Source organism: Barbus barbus (genome assembly GCF_936440315.1).
Source record: "Barbus barbus genome assembly, chromosome: 2".
NCBI classification, from domain to species: domain Eukaryota; kingdom Metazoa; phylum Chordata; class Actinopteri; order Cypriniformes; family Cyprinidae; genus Barbus; species Barbus barbus.
This window is the reverse complement of record NC_136730.1, coordinates 22,091,687-22,111,944: the sequence shown is the minus strand read 5'-3', so window position 1 is coordinate 22,111,944 and position 20,258 is coordinate 22,091,687. Positions and strand designations below refer to the sequence as shown.

The 20,258-nt window shown below is 39.1% G+C and overlaps 1 protein-coding gene across 1 annotated transcript in view; it reads right to left on the bottom strand.

The window, feature by feature from the left end:
* LOC306878276 (TOX high mobility group box family member 3-like) overlaps window positions 1-20,258 on the bottom strand; it is a 52,297-nt gene that overhangs the window by 12,291 nt on the left and 19,748 nt on the right. Inside the window, exon 2 of the mRNA XM_079430525.1 lies at window positions 5,256-5,318. Coding sequence (XP_079286651.1) covers window positions 5,256-5,318 — 63 coding nt within the window. The remainder of the gene's footprint in view (window positions 1-5,255; window positions 5,319-20,258) is intronic.

Below are 20,258 nucleotides of genomic sequence, written 5' to 3'. Positions count from 1 at the left end.
CCTCTCCCTCTTATTTCATTTTTTATGTGGCTCCATTCCAGCATTTAACTTGCAGCGTTTTTTCCACAGCTGTGAGCAGCGGATCTTGTAAAGGCAGTGGTGTGTTCTGTCATAGTGAAGGCCAGGGGCTTGCAGTGCCTAACACATGTTCACATTACCTCCAACTAAAGCCATTAGTGGCCAACCCAGCTCTGTTTCCCACTTCTCCATTAACACACAAGCTACAAACTCATTTTCCCTCCCTGTGGCATTGCAGCAGTTAACAGTGTGTTAATCAAAACAGCAGCGTTGAGGCATTAATAATCAAAAAATGTGTCATGAGAGAAGAACTCTTCGTATATCATGCACATGGCAGTGATCACAAGACATCACTGACACTGAATTTAAAGGCCAACAGGGAGGTAAAAAAAAAAAAAAAACTGCGAGGGAGAAGAACTAAATAAAAAATAAATACAAGATTGACACAACAGAGGGAAACAGGACGAATGAATGATGGCACAGCAGAGAAAACAGGAAGAGAGAGGGAGAGAGTGGTGCTCTTTTCATTTACTTTGCTTCATGACCTTTCTCTATGAATAAGACCTGCAGTGCCAGCATGTTTTCACAGTACAATACCACAGAGGGAAAGAAAGAGTGAGAAGGAGAGGGAAGGAGAGAAAAAGAGAGTGGCCCGACCTAAATGTCCCAACAACACACAGCTGTGCTGTAAGATCTGATACGACATTCAAAGATCAAATGTGAGGCACATATAGTCCCTTTCTTCATCTTTTTCACATCAGAGCATAACTAAAATGACACTGACCTTTACAAATAACAAAACAAAACACTGAACACCTGACTGAACACAATGAGATGAGCGAGAGAAGGCAGAGATTAAATTAACATCTGCTCTCGGAGACAGTGAGGTGGTGTGTGTGGTATGTGTAAATGAGAATTAAGATATGGTGGTAGCATGAGTGAAGTCTACAGAAGCTGTCAGCTGTCAGTGTAGCGCTGGTGTTGTGGGATGAGGAGTGGTGAAAGCTCCGGTCAGTGTGTGTAAAGTCTCAATTTGGGAGGAGGAAAGCACAGTTTTTAAGTATCTTCGCACGTTTTTTGTTTTATGTAAGCGGTCCTGGATCACTTTCAATTGTATGAGAAATTTTTAACAAATTAATTCCACTATAAATGAGCTAAACTGACCACAAAAAGAAAAAAAAAAAAAAAAGCTAAAACTGAACTGAGGCACTTTAAAACTACAGTTACTTACAATTTCAAATGTAAATGCAAGTTCAACTAGGTTCGTTTTCATTCGGTTCACTTTTTGGTCTACTTAAAAGGTGACCCAAACTCAGATGTCTTTGTTTAATAAAACAAAGACCTTATAGATCTTTAGGCATTGATACAACATTATAATATTTAGTTTTTTATTGCTTAGAGAATATGACTCCAATAAAACAGAATAGAACAGTTCATATGAATATATGTTTTGAGGCAAATTTTGGCAAAACCAATTGTGATAAATTAATAATGTTTATTAAAAAACATCATGAGATTAATCACAATTGATTTGAATTTACAAACAGCCTTAGGTTATACATATATCATCTGTATGCACAATACAATAGTGTAATATTTCTGTCATCATTTCCTCACTTTACCTGGCACTGCAAGGCAGTCCAACCCTCAAGCATTCATTAGTGCAGAATACTAAAGCAAGACCTTTGAGAGTCTGAGTGCAGTTTACAGTAGTGCTTATTATTCTTTAATCTCTGCAATTATTTTCATTTGTATGCTAATGTGTAAAGGCCAAAATATTTTTAAATACGTGAACTAAAAGACCCAAAAATGAAAATTCTGTCATTATTTACACAAGCTCACATCGTTTCAAACCCGTATGACTTACTTTCTTCTGTGGAACGTAAAAGAACATTTAAGCCATGTTTCTTTGTTTTTTATTGTCTGTACAATGAAGGTCATTGGTAACCAGAACTGTTTGTTTACCAACATATTTTAAAATAACTCCTTTTATGTTGCATGCAGGTTTTAAACAAAATGATGGCAGAATTTTAATTCTTGGATGAACTATACCTTTAATTCAACATAATCTAACAGATCTGTTCTAAACACCCACCTTGCATTCATTCATCAGCCCCAGTATGCTAAACTGAGATGACCAAGGTAAAGCAATAGCACCGCTTATGAAGCAATACGCCTTCACTTTGTAGATTTAGTGAACTGATTCAGCAGAGACATAAGCAGCAGTTGTTAAAAGGCAGTGCATCACAATTACTGAGCATGATGGTTAGGAGGATCGATAGAGCAAAGCTCCTAACATCAGCTGAGCAGAGAGAAAAGCGCTCCTCAGATGACAGTGGCAAAGACTCTCAGAGTCCAATAGCAGCCATTCCAAATCCATTTCTACATATACAGTAGTGATTACATGTGTGTAATGAGATTGTGTGTGATAAGTGATATTACTAAGTGGAACTGAATATGGCCGTATCAGTTTCAGTTCAACAGCAGGAAGGAAGAGGTCACCTTATCAAGCACTGTGATATACTGTTTCCATATCATGTTGCATCACAACGTTCACGATAATGTGGTTTACATATATAATCATATTTGAAATATGTGAATTGTCAATTAGATAAGGTAAATTAAAATTATATCACTTAAAAAACTGGTTATAAGTTGAAAAAATAATTCAGCTTTTAAATTTAAATACACAATTAGATAATACGAATTTAGGTCAACCAATTACCAAGCAATGCTTAATTTTGTTCAGTCTGTGGTGTAAAAAGTTCGCATTAGCAATTAAAGAAAAAACACTTCAGCAAAACAATGTCAGGTCAAAGTGTTTGAATCATTTTTGGTCCAAATGTTTTTGCAGTTTTACTGGTAGCCCACTGTATGAAGAATTTTTGGTATGATATATGGCAGTTCACTTTATTTTGCTATCACTATAGTGTCCTGCACCCACTTGTAAAATAAATATATATATATATTGTGGCGGGAGGAGCAAACGACAGACAGAGTGGGCGTGGCGTCAGGCCTCGGAGAGGTTTTTTATTAAACAATAATACTCAGAATAGTGTCCAAGGGGAAAAAGTGTCCAAAATAAATAGGGGATCTGGTGTCCTCGTCGTGCTTCGGGGTACGTGAAAGAGGGCAGTGTTCAGGAGGCTGACGGGCCAGGATGCCGGGCCGTCGAGTCCCCCGGAGGAGCCGCAGCCAGCAGATGGATTACGCTGCTCAGAAGAAGCCGCCGCCACTCGCGCCCAGGCCCCCGAGAGGGGAGCGCGTGCGGCCACCGGACTACGCCCCTTGCCTGGACCCTTCCCTCCTGAACACTGCCCTCCTTCACGTACCCCGAAGCACGACGAGGACACCAGATCCCGTTTATTTTGGACACTTTTTCCCCTTGGACACTATTCTGAGTATTATTGTTTAATAAAAAACCTCTCCGAGGCCTGACGCCACGCCCACTGTGTCTGTCGTTTGCTCCTCCCGCCACTATATATATATATATATAAATTATATCTGGTGTCTGAATAATTGTTGGTTTGACTGCATATACAGGCAAAAATATGCCATTCTGTAGTACTAATCATTATCATTTTTACAGTGAATGTCTGGCAACCACAGCTGCTGTTTTTTAACCCTAAATTAAACAGGATTTATTTTTTACCATGCACATTCTAAAAAAATAAAATGATGTGTATATAAAAACCCGGTTTACATTAAATCTAATGTCAAATACAGTATATTCAGGTCCATACACAAAGTGCAGAGTGTCAGACTCTGAGATACTTAGCCTCTCTCTCCCGGTCTCCCTCTCTCTCTCGCCTAAAGATGACACATTAAGCAGATTAATGAAAGAGCTAAAGCTCATGGAAAACCCATCACACTGTGAAATTACAGCACTCACTAGGGTAAAGTCCCTTTAATTTCTCTTCAGCTTGAGTTACAAGAAACAATATCCCCCCTCCCACCGCCCTACACTTATTTCAGGTATGTGAAAAAGAGGAATTTAAATGTTAATGCTTTTAATTTCATTGTGTCATAATACCAGCTGCAGTGTGAAGGAGGAAACGTTATTTCTTAGGAAAATATTCGACTGGGGGAAATTTTCCGTCAACACTCGACAGCTCTACTTCCCCTGCAGGTGCCAACATGGAGCTTGGCCTCGGCAAAGGAACACTTTTATCAGAAGAATTCATGGAGATTGCAACCGACTGGATCAGATGTGGGTACAACTGCCTGTGACAAAGCTGTGGCTTCACTGCCTAAACTTTAAATGAAAATGAAGCCAGATGCCCACACTAACACATTACCAACAAATGTGCAACAATTGCACTTCACATGCACAGACATTATCTTTGCTTAGCCTGCATGAGTCTATCGATGCCGTTGAGATTGCGAGAAGGAGATTTGCATTGGAAATGTGATGGAAATGAGGCAGTGGCAACAGTGAGTGTAACAGTGTAACAACACATACTGTAAAGCCCCTGTATACAATCACACGCAGATAGTGAGGCCAGCCTGAGATACACAACCTGTGATTTGCAGTATATATTGTCAGTCACTGACAGGGGATAAAAAAATGATGGAGAGAAAGAGTGACTTTTGTGAGAGGCGCCACTTTTCTTTCCTTGTCTAGCTTGATGGTATCTTTAAATGATCATGGGGACAGGTGTTTACATACACACTCCTTCAGCCATCACCAGAGCCTGACGGCAGCTTTAACCTGGAGCATATCAGCAGGATGTGAGCACCTGTGGTATATCACCCTGCAAAAGCAACCCTAATCCCATCTCAACGCTCAGCGCACCCTGTGCTCCTCAACCTCCGGTCAGCACTGAGCCAGTCTCTCTGTTAACACCAAGCACTGATACATAAACATACCAGATCCACTGGAGGAATCATTCAGTCAGATTATAACATTGCGAGCGTATGTGTATGAACATGTAGCCGCTGGCGTAACAAGCTCTAAGCTTTAAGGGTTTGGGTTGTGGAAAATCTCAAAGCAGTTCAGGAAGGCCTGTAGGGAGTTAATCATGTTTTATGTAAATGCAGAAGCTGCACACCTGCCGCTGAAATTAATCATTTTATTTGAACATACAGAGGCATGCATGCTAAATTAATTGACTTTGTTTAAAACAACAAATGGTTAGACATGGAAATGACTGTTTAGTGATTCCAGAATATTATGGCTCATGGCATGAGCTAACAATCCATGGAACGGTAAAGGTTATACTCAAGCGTATACTCACATCTCCTGCTAATAGAGCTCCATTGGCATCAGCCATGTTCATGTAGTTGTTGTTATTCCCAAACTGCAAAAGAAAAAAAAAAAAAAGAATACATCAGTTATTTCAGTTGTCACCTCCTCTGTGTTTATAATTTACTGTAGTCTTATTGTGCAGTCACCATATGAGAATAACATTTTTTCCCACGCACAAAATAGCAGGGCAGGGAGTTGAATTCTAAAATAATCGATTCTTTGATTATGAGGAGTCTGGATTGGAGACTCAATTTCAAAGCTTGCAAGTAATTCAACAGAATCATTCAAAAAGTCAGATTCAATCACTTTAATGAGCCAGACCCTGACTATTTTAAATGATTTGTTTATCTTCACTTACAAAAATCTGTGTTGCTTTGGTAAATAGTGCTGTTAAAAAATATATTAAATGAATATTATCAAACGAAATGATTAAAAGTTCCTGGTTTATTTTAACTATTAGATGTTGACTTTATTTTACTTCTTGCATGATATATTTTAAGTCGAAATTGGTCGAAATAATAATAAAAAAAGTCACAATGAAAACAGAGAATACAGATTTAAAAGTATGATAAGAATGACTAAACTTAGAATTTCAGAATTGATTCCAAAATTCTGGATTCAAACAGTCAGAAAATAGTAATGTACCTGCACATAAATTTGGAAAGCGGTACATTGATTAGTTCAGCCCTCATGTAAATGGGTAATAATGACACAGGAAGTATCCCAGTTGCTAATTTGCCTCACATCATCTTGTACTGTAATGCATCAGTGGGAAAGCTAGGTGTGGCTTGCTGTCTGTCATCTAGAGACTAGCTTTGCATTACAAGAGTGGGGGAGAGTCACACAGTCGTCTTACCAAACTGAAATGCCCACACAGGCTGATGAAAGATCACGGTTTATTACAGTAGGTGCACACAGAGCAGCTTTCAAAACAACACCCACACACAAAGACAACAGAAATGCTCTGATAATGTGAAAATAATAGAAAATTTGGGTACATACAGTATATTCAGGTCATTTTTTTTAACATGTGAAAATATGATTGGGTGGTGGTGGTGTTTACTGTAGATCCATGTAGTTTTCTACAGATTTCTTTCTAAATTGAGCTCTTTTCTTTATTCTGATCCTCTAAATCACACGTGATGGCAAATTGTTGAAATGGCAGGCATCCTATTTTTTCTTCAGAGACACAAACACACTGACAGGTAGGAACAATGGAAGAGCAAAATGAGGAATTATGGGTTAGCAGCTGGAGGGCCAGCACAGAGGGCCCTCTATAACCAGACAAATCATGCATACATACACAGACACACACACATACGAGGACCATGCGCACACACACAAACATCAACCACAACAGCCTCAAGGCCCTGATTCAACGGTGCATCCAACAGCAAGCTTTTGTCTGTTTAAAATAAAGTGATTACTTCTGATGTTACACAAGCAGAAGAGTTGAAATAAGAGGGAAAAGGGCTTTCTTATCTTATTGTGGAGGGCAAACAATTGCAGGAACAAATTAAGATCAGAGCAAAATGAGAAGAGCATTAATTTATTTTTCCCTTGCTTTGTTCTCTCTCTCCCTCTCATCTTTTTGTCTGAGTGGTTAGTATGTGAATGTAATTACCGAAGGAACTGTAGCTAATCAACTGCGAATGGTATCCATTAATTAGTCTATGCCCTGGAGAGAGAGTCAGCGACAGAAAGAGTGGGGGGACAGAAAAAGAATGAGCTGATATGCTAAAAGTCTAACCAGCAAATATACATGTGTACCCGTGCACAACGCAAACACACACACGCGGGCCTCGCAGCAGCTGCAAGACTTGAAGAGCAGGTGTTTTGGGCTGAGGAGTCCTTTTGAAGCTCTCACCTGGTGCATCTACACTAAAGAGGAACACCACGCTGTCTTGCACAATACAGCACCATCATGTCAGCGGCATAATGTCTCTCTGAAAATGGAAACCCTGAAAAATTGCCTTTTTTCCATACAGTGTTTGTCCTGTAGTTTTTTGTTGTTGTTATTAAACGTTCTTCTGATCACATCAGTGAGAGTCTGCTGTCAGTGGTCCTCATTTAAGTACAGGATGGTGAATTGGTGTTGCTTGAGAGTGGTGTGAGAAAAGCAAATGCTTCTGCTTTTTTAGCATGTGTCTCTGTAGAGGAGAATGAGTTTTTGGAGCAACCAATGGGGAGAGAGACATATAGAGAAGTCTTTGACTAAACATCTCATTAAAAAGAAACGAATTAGCCTACCCCTCACTCCGAAAAATAAAGAATATGAATACAACATGAAAAATTACAACTAGAAAGTAATACAACAAAACAATGTAACTGCAGCACTTTTTAGAGTCAAAATGGGCTTGCCTACTATTTTTCTGAAAGATTCATGAATGTGTCGTTCTGAAGAAACAAATGTTTCTCCATAACCTTGAAATAAAAAAATTATTTGCTCAATGTTAATTATCACTCTTAAAAAGAAGGATTTCACAGCAATGCCATGGAAGAATAATTCAGGGTTCCCCAAAGAACCTTCCAGTTCTTAAAATAACAATTTTTTTTCTTAGTGTGAAGAACATTTTATTAATCTAAAGATCGTTTTCCAAAATAAAGATATTTTTGTGCAATGGAAAGGTTCCATGGATGTTAAAGGTTCTTTGTGAAGCCACACATACCAATACAGAACCTTTATTTGTAAGACAAAATGGTCAAATATCAATGCATGCATTGTTTTAACTCACATTGGGTCTCGTTGTATTCTGGTATTGAACATATTTTTATGATCCAATTTATTCCACCACACACTTTTTCATTATTAAATATCCAGTTTCACTTTGAAATAAGTTACATTACAGAAAATGGGTTGTGAATGGCAATTCATATTGACTTTACCAATGAAATTTGAAAATATCACTTTTTGAGAGTTAAAAAGAAGAGAGAAATTAATAGAGTGTGTGAAAGAGAGAGATTTATCAAATCGGAGACAGAGAGAGAACAAGGTGGATTCTAAGATGGAAAAAAGTTCATGCCTCATTTCATCACTAATGTGGGTCTACATAATACAAACAACAAGGGGAAAGAAAGAAGTGTGTGTGTGTATACACTAGCACTGCTCCAGGCTTTAAGTTATTCATTCACACCATCAGCATTCACCCTGTTTTAAATCCTATTACCTGCCTCTCTGCCTCGCATCACTGACACATGCAGATCCACAACTCATGAATATTAATTGAACAAATATTCCTCTCAAATGGATATCACAGAAGGACTGCTTTAAATCACCTCTCACTTGTCAGCTGTACATTTAACAACTGATGCCGATAAACAGAAATACAGTGATCTGGAGCTTTTAGGAAACAGAAGTTAGCGTGAATGGAAACGGACACAGGGGGTGTTGCTGTCGCTCTTGGCTCTCTTCAGTGAGAGAGCAGACCCTCTCATGTTCATGGCAGAGTGGGATTGAGCCAGATGCCAAATGAGATTAGCCGTGATGGGAGGATGAGACAAACAGAAAGAATGAAAGAGAGAATGCTGTAAATGGGTCAGATCAGACAATGGAGCCTCTGTAATTAACAAGATGAGAGGAGTAATGCAAATGCTACCTCTGCCTCGTTAGTGAACAGTAACGCACTCAAGACACGCCCCTGTTAGGGATAAATTACAATAGATGACTAGTCAACAACCAACTAGTTGATTGATAACATCAAGTTTTTTTCTTTAGCATCTTATATCTGTAATGTCGATCATGGATCAAATTGATCCACCATGGCAAACAGCGAAGATATCTGTGCTGTTTAATGCATTTGAGACATTGTGTTTTCCTCAGTTTTCCTCAGATGCTACACAGCAAGATGCAAACCTCTGACCAGCACCAAAAATAGAAAGGCAAGATTAGAGTTTGTAAAAAAGCACAAAGGTGAGCCAGAAGAGTTTTGGAACTGTGTTTATGGACCGATGAGCCAAAGATGAACCTTTATCTAAGTGATGGGAAACCAAAAATGTGGAGGAAAAAAGGGAACTGCAATGATCCCAAGCATACAGCCTCATCTGTAAAGCATGATGGAGGTGTTGTCATGGCATGGGCATGCATGGCTGCCTATGGAACAGGCCCTCTCAACTTTACTGATGACTTAATGTATGATGACAGTAGCAGAATGAATTTGGAAGGGTACAAAAACCATCTTTCCTACCAATATTCAAAAAAATGCCACCAGATTCATTGGGAAGTGCTTCATATTGCATCAGGACAGTGACCCAAAACACCCTGCCAGTTCAGTCAAGGAATTTATAAGTGCAAAGAAATGGAAAGTCTTAGATTGCCCAAGTCAATCTCCAGATTTAAATCCAATTGAACATGAATTTCACCAGCTGAAGAGGAGAGTAAAGGCAGAAACTCCCCAAAACAAGCAACAATTGGAATTGGCTGCATTAAAGCCTGGGAAAGGTATTTCAAAGGATGAGACCAAGAGTCTGGTGATGTCTATGGGTCACAGACTCACTGCTGTGATTGTGCGCAAGGGATCTGCAACTAAATAATAGCTTTTAATCTTTTATATCTGCCTTATGTTCAGCTGTCCCAATACTTATGCTCACATCAATGAGTGGGATGAACTCTAAAAGTGCTGTTCTTTTTATTTGGTAAAACATATATGTGTTGAAACAGATAATAATAAAATGTGACATTCTGTAGTTTTGTGTCATATTCATCTTTGCAAATGTCTCGACTCCACAGCCAACAGAGCAATTTTGTCTTTACTGTTCCAATACTTATGGAGGGCACTGTATGTATATATGTATATATACAGTCAGGTCCATAAATATTGGGACATTGACACAATTCTAACATTTTTGGCTCTATACACCACCACAATGGATTTCAAATGAAAAGAACAAGATGTGCTTTAACTGCAGACTGTCAGCTTTAATTTGAGGGTATTTACATCCAAATCAGGTGAACGGTGTAGGAATTACAACAGTTTGCATATGTGCCTCCCACTTGTTAAGGGACCAAAAGTAATGGGACAATTGGCTTCTCAGCTGTTCCATGGCCAGGTGTGTGTTATTCCCTCATTATCCCAATTACAATGAGCAGATAAAAGGTCCAAAGTTCATTTCAAGTGTGCTATTTGCATTTGGAATCTGTTGCTGTCAACTGTCAAGATGAGATCCAAAGAGCTGTCACTATCAGTGAAGCAAGCCATCATTAGGCTGAAAAAACAAAACAAACCCATCAGAGAGATTAGTCATGACCAAAACAACTGTTTGGAACATTCTTAAAAAGAAGGAACGCACCGGTGAGCTCAGCAACACCAAAAGACCCGGAAGACCACGGAAAACAACTGTGGTGGATGACCGAAGAATTCTTTCCCTGGTGAAGAAAACACCCTTCACAACAGTTGGCCAGATCAAGAACACTCTCCAGGAGGTAGGTGTATGTGTGTCAAAGTCAACAATCAAGAGAAAACTTCACCAGAGTCAATACAGAGGGTTCACCACAAGATGTAAACCATTGGTGAGCCTCAAAAACAGGAAGGCCAGATTAGAGTTTGCCAAACGACATCTAAAAAAGCCTTCACAGTTCTGGAACAACATCCTATGGACAGATGAGACCAAGATCAACTTGTACCAGAGTGATGGGAAGAGAAGAGTATGGAGAAGGAAAGGAACTGCTCATGATCCTAAGCATACCACCTCATCAGTGAAGCATGGTGGTGGTAGTGTCATGGCGTGGGCATGTATGGCTGCCAGTGGAACTGGTTCTCTTGTATTTATTGATGATGTGACTGCTGACAAAAGCAGCAGGATGAATTCTGAAGTGTTTCGGGCAATATTATCTGCTCATATTCAGTCAAATGCTTCAGAACTCACTGGACGGCAATTCACAGTGCAGATCGGACAATGACCCAAAGCATACTGCAAAAGCAACCAAAGAGTTTTTGAAGGGAAAGAAGTGGACTGTTATGCAATGGCCAAGTCAATCACTTGACCTGAATCCGATTGAGCATGCATTTCACTTGCTGAAGACAAAACTGAAGGGAAACTGCCCCAAGAACAAGCAGGAACTGAAGACGGTTGCAGTAGAGGCCTGGCAGAGCATCACCAGGGATGAAACCCAGCGTCTGGTGATGTCTATGCGTTCCAGACTTCAGGCTGTAATTGACTGCAAAGGATTTGCAACCAAGTATTAAAAAGTGAAAGTTTGATTTATGATTATTATTCTGTCCCATTACTTTTGGCCCCTTAACAAGTGGGAGGCACATATGCAAACTGTTGTAATTCCTACACCGTTCACCTGATTTGGATGTAAATACCAAATTAAAGCTGACAGTCTGCAGTTAAAGCACATCTTGCTCGTTTCATTTGAAATCCATTGTGGTGGTGTATAGAGCCAAAAATGTTAGAATTGTGTCGATGACCCAATATTTATGGACCTGACTGTATGTATGTATGTATGTATGTATGTATGTATGTATATATATATATATATATTTTTTTTTTATTATTTTTTTTTACCATTACATTTTATTCACTTTTTTGGTAAATAAGTAGTTTTACATTTAAAAATAATTAAGCTGACTAAAAACGATCCTATCAGACAATGAATCTCGTCATTGTTACACGCACAAAAATGCGAGGCTTCACTTTTATGAAGCTCCTGACTGATTTTGGACACCAGCATCCATACTGAGCCGGGTTTCATAACCTGAGTGTGTGTATATTCTTATGCAAGTGTTTCCGGAGGGAAATAAGATATTATTACAACAGAGTGAATTCAATCACCCCGGGGGAAAAAAACAATATTACAGAACTAAGACCCGACACAACCCAAACACAATCCACTTGAGAAGAATGTGACCATGACCAACAGCCTGTTTGAAGAATTACTGAGGTCACATGGTCATTATCTATGAATGGGAGAGTTGAACAAAAATACTGGAGTGTGACACATATTCAAGTTTACTTTATTATAAAAATATAACACTTTGAGAAAGGAATTATCCTTGGTATTTTAAATGAGACAGTAAATCTCAGCCTCTAGGATGGTATGAATAACACACAATATAAGCAGCACACACAAACATAAAATGACAAAAGTACACACAGTTCAGGGAGGTAAATGTGTAAACTGACATCTTTGTCCAGCAGGCCCACACAAAGAGCCTAAAGCAGGGGTGTTCTGATCCGCAGGAGAAATCGATCACTAAAAGTCAGTTTAAAGCTAAAATCATTACATGAAAGCACTGCACACAGAGAGAATACAATCACACTGACAGAGACTCTCTTTAGACAGTCACCTCTTCCTCTCATCTCTCTCTTTCATGCTCTCGTTCTCTCCCTCACTTTCCTTCTCTCTTCTGCACTTTTTGTTCTGTTATTGCATTCTGCTATACACGTTTCTTTAAAAACAAGCACATCTGGGTGTATAAAGGGCCATTTATAAATTGTATTACTTGATATTTATTGCTGTAGAAGCTGGCCTTTTACAAACATATCAGCAAGAGAGATAAAGAGAAGATCTGGACTAGTTTACCATTGCCAAAAGAGCTACAAGTGGCAACAATGAAATCTGAGAGCTACTTGAGATTTTTCCCACTAGATGAGAGATATGAAATGGATCCATATATAAGTCCTTGAGTTTCTATCCACTGAGCTTTCAGTGTGACTAGCATTATACCACTGTAATACATAACGAGGGATGGTTGAATGCAAATTAAAAGGAGTAAATTTGACATTGAAAAATATTGGTTGACTCTAGTAACCTCAGCATGTATTACAAAACACTCAAAGTAGCAGCAGTGGTAGTAGTAGTAGCAGCAGTAGTAGTAGTAATTATTATTATTAGAATAAAAGCAATGATAATGCAACATGTCCTGTTTGGATACACATCTTTATGGAAAAACATGCCTTACAACATAAGATGTCACACAAGAACACACTAGGAATTGTGACCTCCTGCCACCCCAGCATCTGTTTCTGCTGTGTAATAGAGCCGGACCTACCATGGGGCTTGTCATTAATCTGAGGTATTTAGACAAGACAAAACGGTCCTGTTTTGTCTTGTCTAAATACCTCAGATTAATGTCAACCTCTGTAACTTTCAGTGCTGGAGTTATAGGTCAGTTATTCTATTTCAGTCCTTACAGAAAACCTTTAAAGAAAGCCCTGACTAGCTGAAGCTTCATCTTTGATCTCGATTGGTACAGCACTGGCTCTGTGCCACAGTAAAGCTTACACCCTGGATATAGCTTCAGAGATTCCCACAATAGAACAGAACATCCAGTTACACACTCTCACTCTCTCTCTCACACACACACACACACACACACAACTCCCTCACATATGGAAGTGAACAGTTTATGTGTATGCTGACTTGCACCTAATTTCATTTAGGGTTTTGGAATGTACCAACAAGCCCTGTATAATAAAAAAATAATGCAATAAAAAGTGTACCCTATAAAAATGTTAAATGCATTTTCATATTACCAAGAAACTCTCTGTGAAACTTCCAAAACAGCATTTTCTATTGTATTCATCATTTCCATGACTAATTTTTCCGAATGTGTATATTTAGCCGCTACATACTGTACATTTCCTTTATTGCTGTTTGGATACATCTGCAGTGGGCGCTCTGCCTGCCAGTTGTTCAGTCTTTGTAAGTCTGCGAAACACAAACTGTTAAGAGCCGGTTCATACATCAGCTTATTATTCTAGCGAATACTCCGCCATATTAAACAAATGGATCAGCCTACAGCTGCAGAGAGAAGCCTGCATGAGGGGCCAGAGGTTATTGTCTAATTTAAATCTTGGCTGTATTCCCGGGCCAGTGCCACATTCCAATTTGTGGCTGTGTAGCCTGGCGCCACTGACAGGAGTCCTTCTGAAAACACAGTTATGGCCGCTCTCCAGAAATGTGTCGAGGAACAAAGCAATCAACAGGTTGTGGAAGATTAACAATGTGGTTGATATAAATTAGCCTGAATAATGAAAACGGTTTATAGGTTTTTTGCCACACAGACCGTTTACACCTATTGTGTGTTCACACACAGCTGTATGGAAAGAGAGGTCTTGCTCATATATGAAAGATAAACAGTATTCCAGGCTAAATAATAGAAGAAATATGAAAAACAAACCAGTAGAGGCATTCAAATGAATCAACAGGCATCCCATTTATGTGTTTTCACCTGAACTGTCATCTTTCACATTGCATTTTCAAAGGAGGGCTAAGATTACGATGGCAGTGCTCCAGAAATGACAATTTCTAATGTTCTCTATTTACTTCTGGTCATTATGGTGACATTTTGAGAGCCCAGGAACAAAAGAGCACTAAGGATTTGCACATATATGCCCTAAAATTATTCCACTATTGAAGACAGTGCAACAGCACAGAGATCAAAGAGAAACTGAAATAAAACCGTGAATTAATGAAACTGTGCCACATCGTTAAACGGGTTTCATGCGGTGTGGATGGAGAGAACTGTTCTTCAGCAACAAAGAAGTTTTTGAGAGAACAGAAGAGACTGTGGAAATAAACTTGTGAGTGATTCTGGCACTACAACAAACAAGAAACTGAATCGGAGGAATCAATATACACGCCAATCACACATTGCACATGACAAAAATCTGACCTCAACATAACTTTTTAAATGCACCCTATGATAAAATCCTAATAAATATAAATATTTCAACCATGTAGCTTAAAGGGGTCATCGGATGCAAAATTCACTTTTCAAGTTGTTTGAACATAAATGTGTGTTGGAAGAGTGTTTACACATCCATCCTACAATTATAAAAATCCACCCAATATTTTTTTTTAAAGCCCTATTTTAAAATCCCCTTTCTCAAATCAGGCTGTTCTGAGAGCCCTGTCAGAATGACATAGTTCTGCACAGACCGCTCCCAAGATAGTTGACTGACAAGGGCGTCTTACCTTACACCCCCTTAGTGAGCTGTAAACAGTCCGACTACCATTGTGTCGACTCCGGTGCAGGGGAAGACAAGATGTCTCCGATTAAGCGATTGAGGTGTTTTGTTGTTGGATGTAATAATGAATAAAGTAGTCATAATTTACTCCCGACATCTGAGCTGCTGAAGACACAGAGGATTAACGTTACTTTCGCTTAGAAGTGAATGCGCCGATCCCCGATCTGCCTAAATGCGTCTATGTTTGCGTGAATCATTCGTGATCCAAATCACCCTTTCCTAATAATGTGCTAGTTAGCCAGTTTCGCCGCTTAAGTAAACAGTACTGCTCGTCACCCCACGGAAGAGAGGGGTGGGGTCAGCAGAGCTCATTAGCATTTAAAGCAACATGGATTAAAAAACGGCTTGCTGAAAACAGAGCTGATTTTCACAGGGTAAAGAAGGTGTTTTTTACACTACCATTGAGAAATTGTAACCAAAGTATGTTATAGACTTTTAATTAAGACCCTAAAGAATCATATCAACATGTGAAAAATGGGGATCCCATGACCCCTTTAAAATAAGTAATAAAGTAGCTGACAAAATGTGTCCATTATGCACTGTCTGTGGTCCAGAAAAATTTACAGTGTTTCACCGCAAGGACAGCGTGCAATTTTGCGGTGAAAAGTCTGAAAAGGGGGGTCAATAACCGATCCTATATTTGAGTCTTGACCTCTGTTAAAGGCCAAATGGGAGAAGTACTATACTAAAATAACAGATTGGCCAAAGCACACAAAACATTCCACAGGCAGACCATCATCCACAGCACATGTAGACACTGTCCACCTCCATCTGTCTTCATTAGGTCAGTGTTTGACCAATTTCTCTGCATCTGAAGAGGTCTTCTGGGACCTTCTGTGTACTCCTAACACTGTTAGCGTGGATATTTTGAAAGCAGTAACCTCAAAACAGCACAGCCAGCCAATTTACAGCAACAGCAGGTCCGGTGAAGACAACGGCAAGTGGCTAATCCGAGCCTAAGAGAAAAGAGATAGAGGAAAGGTCTGACATGGAATGCATCTGAGGATGGTGGGAAACGAGAGATGGACTGCTTCCATACTTTCTCTTGGGTGATGAAGATTGATAAAAAAACATGATGGAAACAAATTCATTAATTTACACAAAAGAGATCAGCGATAGTTTTCTGGTTAGTCCCAAACCCAGGACAGATCATGACTAGTCAATCTGGGGTCGACAATATAATTGGCCCGGTGGCCCGGACGTACTTTTAAAACCGTCAGGGCCACCAGATCGCTCCAACCACTAGCCCGGTGGGGCCAGTAAAAATAATGCCTCGATTAAAAAAAGGCTAATTTCACATTAATTACCTGTGGTTCTGTGTTTTGATTTCTGTTAAATCGTCTCGGTAACCACCGCTAACACGTTACGTGATCCCGACAGCCTTACAGATGCGCTCCGTCTGCACCGCCGTGCTCGCTCCCGCGGTTACGCGCGCAAACTGCACAGTGCACACTGCTGCTCAGCACCTACCTATAGCTACTATTAAGCTAGGCTACATGTTTCTGAAACCCCCATCACCCGGCCAAACGCCGGGTAAAAAAAGAGAAGGCAAGGAAGAGAAAATCACCAGAGGAATTGAGGGAAAGGGAATACGAAAAGAAAAGGCAGAGAAAGTTTCAGCCCCAGTGGCGAGACCGCTGGAATTGGCTGGGCTTAGGGGTGTGCGATATGACGATTTTAGATCATGGACGATAAAAATGTCTCCACGATCTGCTTTTGAAGAAATATGGTAGTATCGTGCTACAGCACACATTATGTCAAATACAGTTCTGGTGCCTCCGTCTCTATTTACTGTACAACACGACATACAGCAGTAGAGTTACTCTGACAGGACACTGCACTTATTCGCGATCGCAAAAGTACATTATTTGCACACAAGCCTTGCTGGTTAAATGTTTAATTCGCGCACTGGTCTGACGTGCGCTCATACACCTGAAGCACGCGCATTAAAAAGCCTGTCTAACAGCACCTGATTACTCAACTAACTTATCTTTTGCGCTAATACTGTCAAAACACACAAGGTTTACATACAGACTCAGTTGGTTATCTCTAAAATGAAAGTAAATAGTTAAGAGAGAAACAGATGCGTGCCTGTATATTAGATGCGTGCAGCTCTTAAAGGGACAGGACACTAAACATGCTGTCGACTGTCATTAAAGGGATAGTTCACCCTAAAATTTAATTTCTGTCATTATTTACTCACTCACATGTTGTCCCAAACCACTATTAATTTCTTGTGCTGAACCCAAAAGAAGATATTTTGAAGAATGAGGGCAACCAAACAGTTGCTGGTCCACATTGACTTTGATAGGAAAGAACAATCCTATGGAAGTCACTGAGGACCAGCAACTGTTTGGTTTTCCACCTTCTTCAAAATAGCATTTATGTTCAGCAGAAGAAAGAAACTCATTCAGGTTTAAAACAACTTTTGAGTAAATGATGGTATACAAATAAAACATTATGACAGAATTGACATACAGATGACAATATTTATTTTTGGGGGAACTATTCATTTAACGTTAATAAAACAACAAAACGCAAAGAGAAAAATCACTCTCTATTCTTGACTGAAAAACTTTAATACAGTTGCTTTAGGAATCAGTCTATCTAGTGTTTTATTTTTATATTTGTTCATTCAATCTCATTGAATTCTCTGCTAAATACACCTATTGTACCTGAAAATAAAGCACTGTTTGTTTTATTTGTATATTATGTGTTTTTGTAATGTGTATCTTTGTTCTTATTTTTTAATAAGAAAGATAGAATGATGACAAAGATTTTTGTCTTCGCCCACTTTGGCCTAAATATCTGCCATGCCTTTTTTTTTGTTTTTTTGTTACCTTGAAAGGCTTTGTCTTTCTAGTTTGGCTGTAATGCTCAGACAACTTGTAAAACCAACATGACAAAGAATCGTGATAAAATCGTGAATCGTGATATTTCTAAAAACAAATCGTGATATGATATTTTTCCCATATCGCCCACCCCTAGCTGGGCTACGATCAAGAAAAAAAAAGAGGTTTACTGTGAGCTCTGCAGATCAATGCCCACATATGCAGACAAGTAAGTTAGAGAAAAGTTAACGTGTATGAAACCTATGGTATGAACATAATATAATGAATTGCTGTGTGACTATGGAGAATGAATCCTATGCAATAGGTTTATTTGCACTTGTTTCATGTTTTTGCACAGTTTTGCTGCACTTTGCACTAAACCTACCTTAAAAAAATAAATGTTGTTCAAGCAAACTGTTCTTTTTCGTGATTATTGGGATCAATACCCGACGCGTTGACCTGGGCCAGTGAACTTCAAAAGACACTGGCCCAGAGGGCCAGTGGCAAATTTCCCTTATTGTCTACCCCTGTCAATCACAAGACTCATTATGACTAAACAAAAAAAACTGTCCTAAAAGAAACCATTTCAAAGAGACTTGGCAAACATGCATTTTTTTTTTCATTTAAAAGGATAATGCAGGATACTCTTCTTTGTAAAGTACAAATTTCAATTCCGAGCAGTTTGAGCACAGCCACACTTAAAACCTCCAAATTGACCACAGCAAAGATGAAGACTGTTTATTTTCATTCATGTCTCCCACTCATCCTCAACCATTTAAATTAAAATCAGAGTGACTGATTGAGTATAATCGTAGCCAGAGGCATGACGTTTAAACACTGGCAAACTCGCTGTCAGTGTGGACTTGTCATGTACAACAAAGCATGTTTAAAGCATAATTGAGGCCAGATGGCTGAATCCGGTGCCAAGACAGACAAGCAGTCCATATGCATGTCCACAGAGTATCAGTATGACTGTAATCAAGAATCGCACAAGTGTCTGTCAGACAAGTCTTTTCACTCAGCGTGCAATTTTTTTTAATCCGCAGACAACATTCAGTGCACCTCCAAGGCCTGCTGCGGTAGTGCAACAGAAGCCTTCAATTGGCACTACGTGGCAATACACAGTCCTTCACTTCAGCAACATGCTCTCTGTACGTGTACATGAGAGCACTCTGCTCCTTTCTGTGGCTAAATGATGAAAGTAGTCTTTTTGCAAGGGTTCTACAATGCTGGTGACTGGTCAGTCCAGGGGTTTTCAAAGTGGGATCCAGAGGCCCCCCCTGGGAGGGTCTGCTGAAAATTTTTAAGAAAAATTTGTATGGTTTAGTCAAAGTTAATTGTAAACTTGAAAAACATTTATGCTGAAAAGTGTAAAAGAAACATATTTTAAGTGAATTAAAAATTGATTTATGAATTAACATTAATAGAGGGTAGAAAAAAAGATACACTTAACAGAATTACGTGTACATTTTTTCGAGATTATAAATTAATACTGTGCTTTGACTTCAGGGCTTCAGTACAGTAACAATATAAAGTTAATTATTTGATTTAGCCAACAACAGGTTGCCTATGTATCATCATGCTGTTTTTCACATATAAATAGCTTTTTGCATTAAAAGTTTATTACAAATGAATCCCATAATGAAGTTCTAAAAATAAAATAAAAATCCCCCCTGAAAACTGAAAGAAAAAAAAAAACTGATGAAACAGAAGACTTATCAAGTTACACAGTAATTTCCCATCAAGAGTCAAAAATTTATACTTTATTGGCTGACCACAAATATGTTGGATGCCAAATATTTTGGTCGGCCAAATTGCTGAATTATGACTGACAGCGAAGCACAACATTAAGCATCCCTTCGTATTACTCTGTGACAAGAAACATATTCTAAACGGCCTCGTAAAATCCCATAGTCCACGTAATCCCATCTGGGTAATTCTGCAGTGAACACTCTGGCATCATTTCAGTAAACTTTTCTGCCAGCAACAGCAATCCCTGCATTAATCTCTCTCATCAAATCGACAGGACCGGCAGAATGTCTGGCACGGCGCCTCTGCCATCACACTTTATGAATTATATAGAAATAGGATATAACATTGCGCACATGGTCCAAAACATACAGGCAATGCTCTGGGGCCTAATTTATCGTTGTTATTCAAGTGCTTGCTCACCTCACACTTAAAAC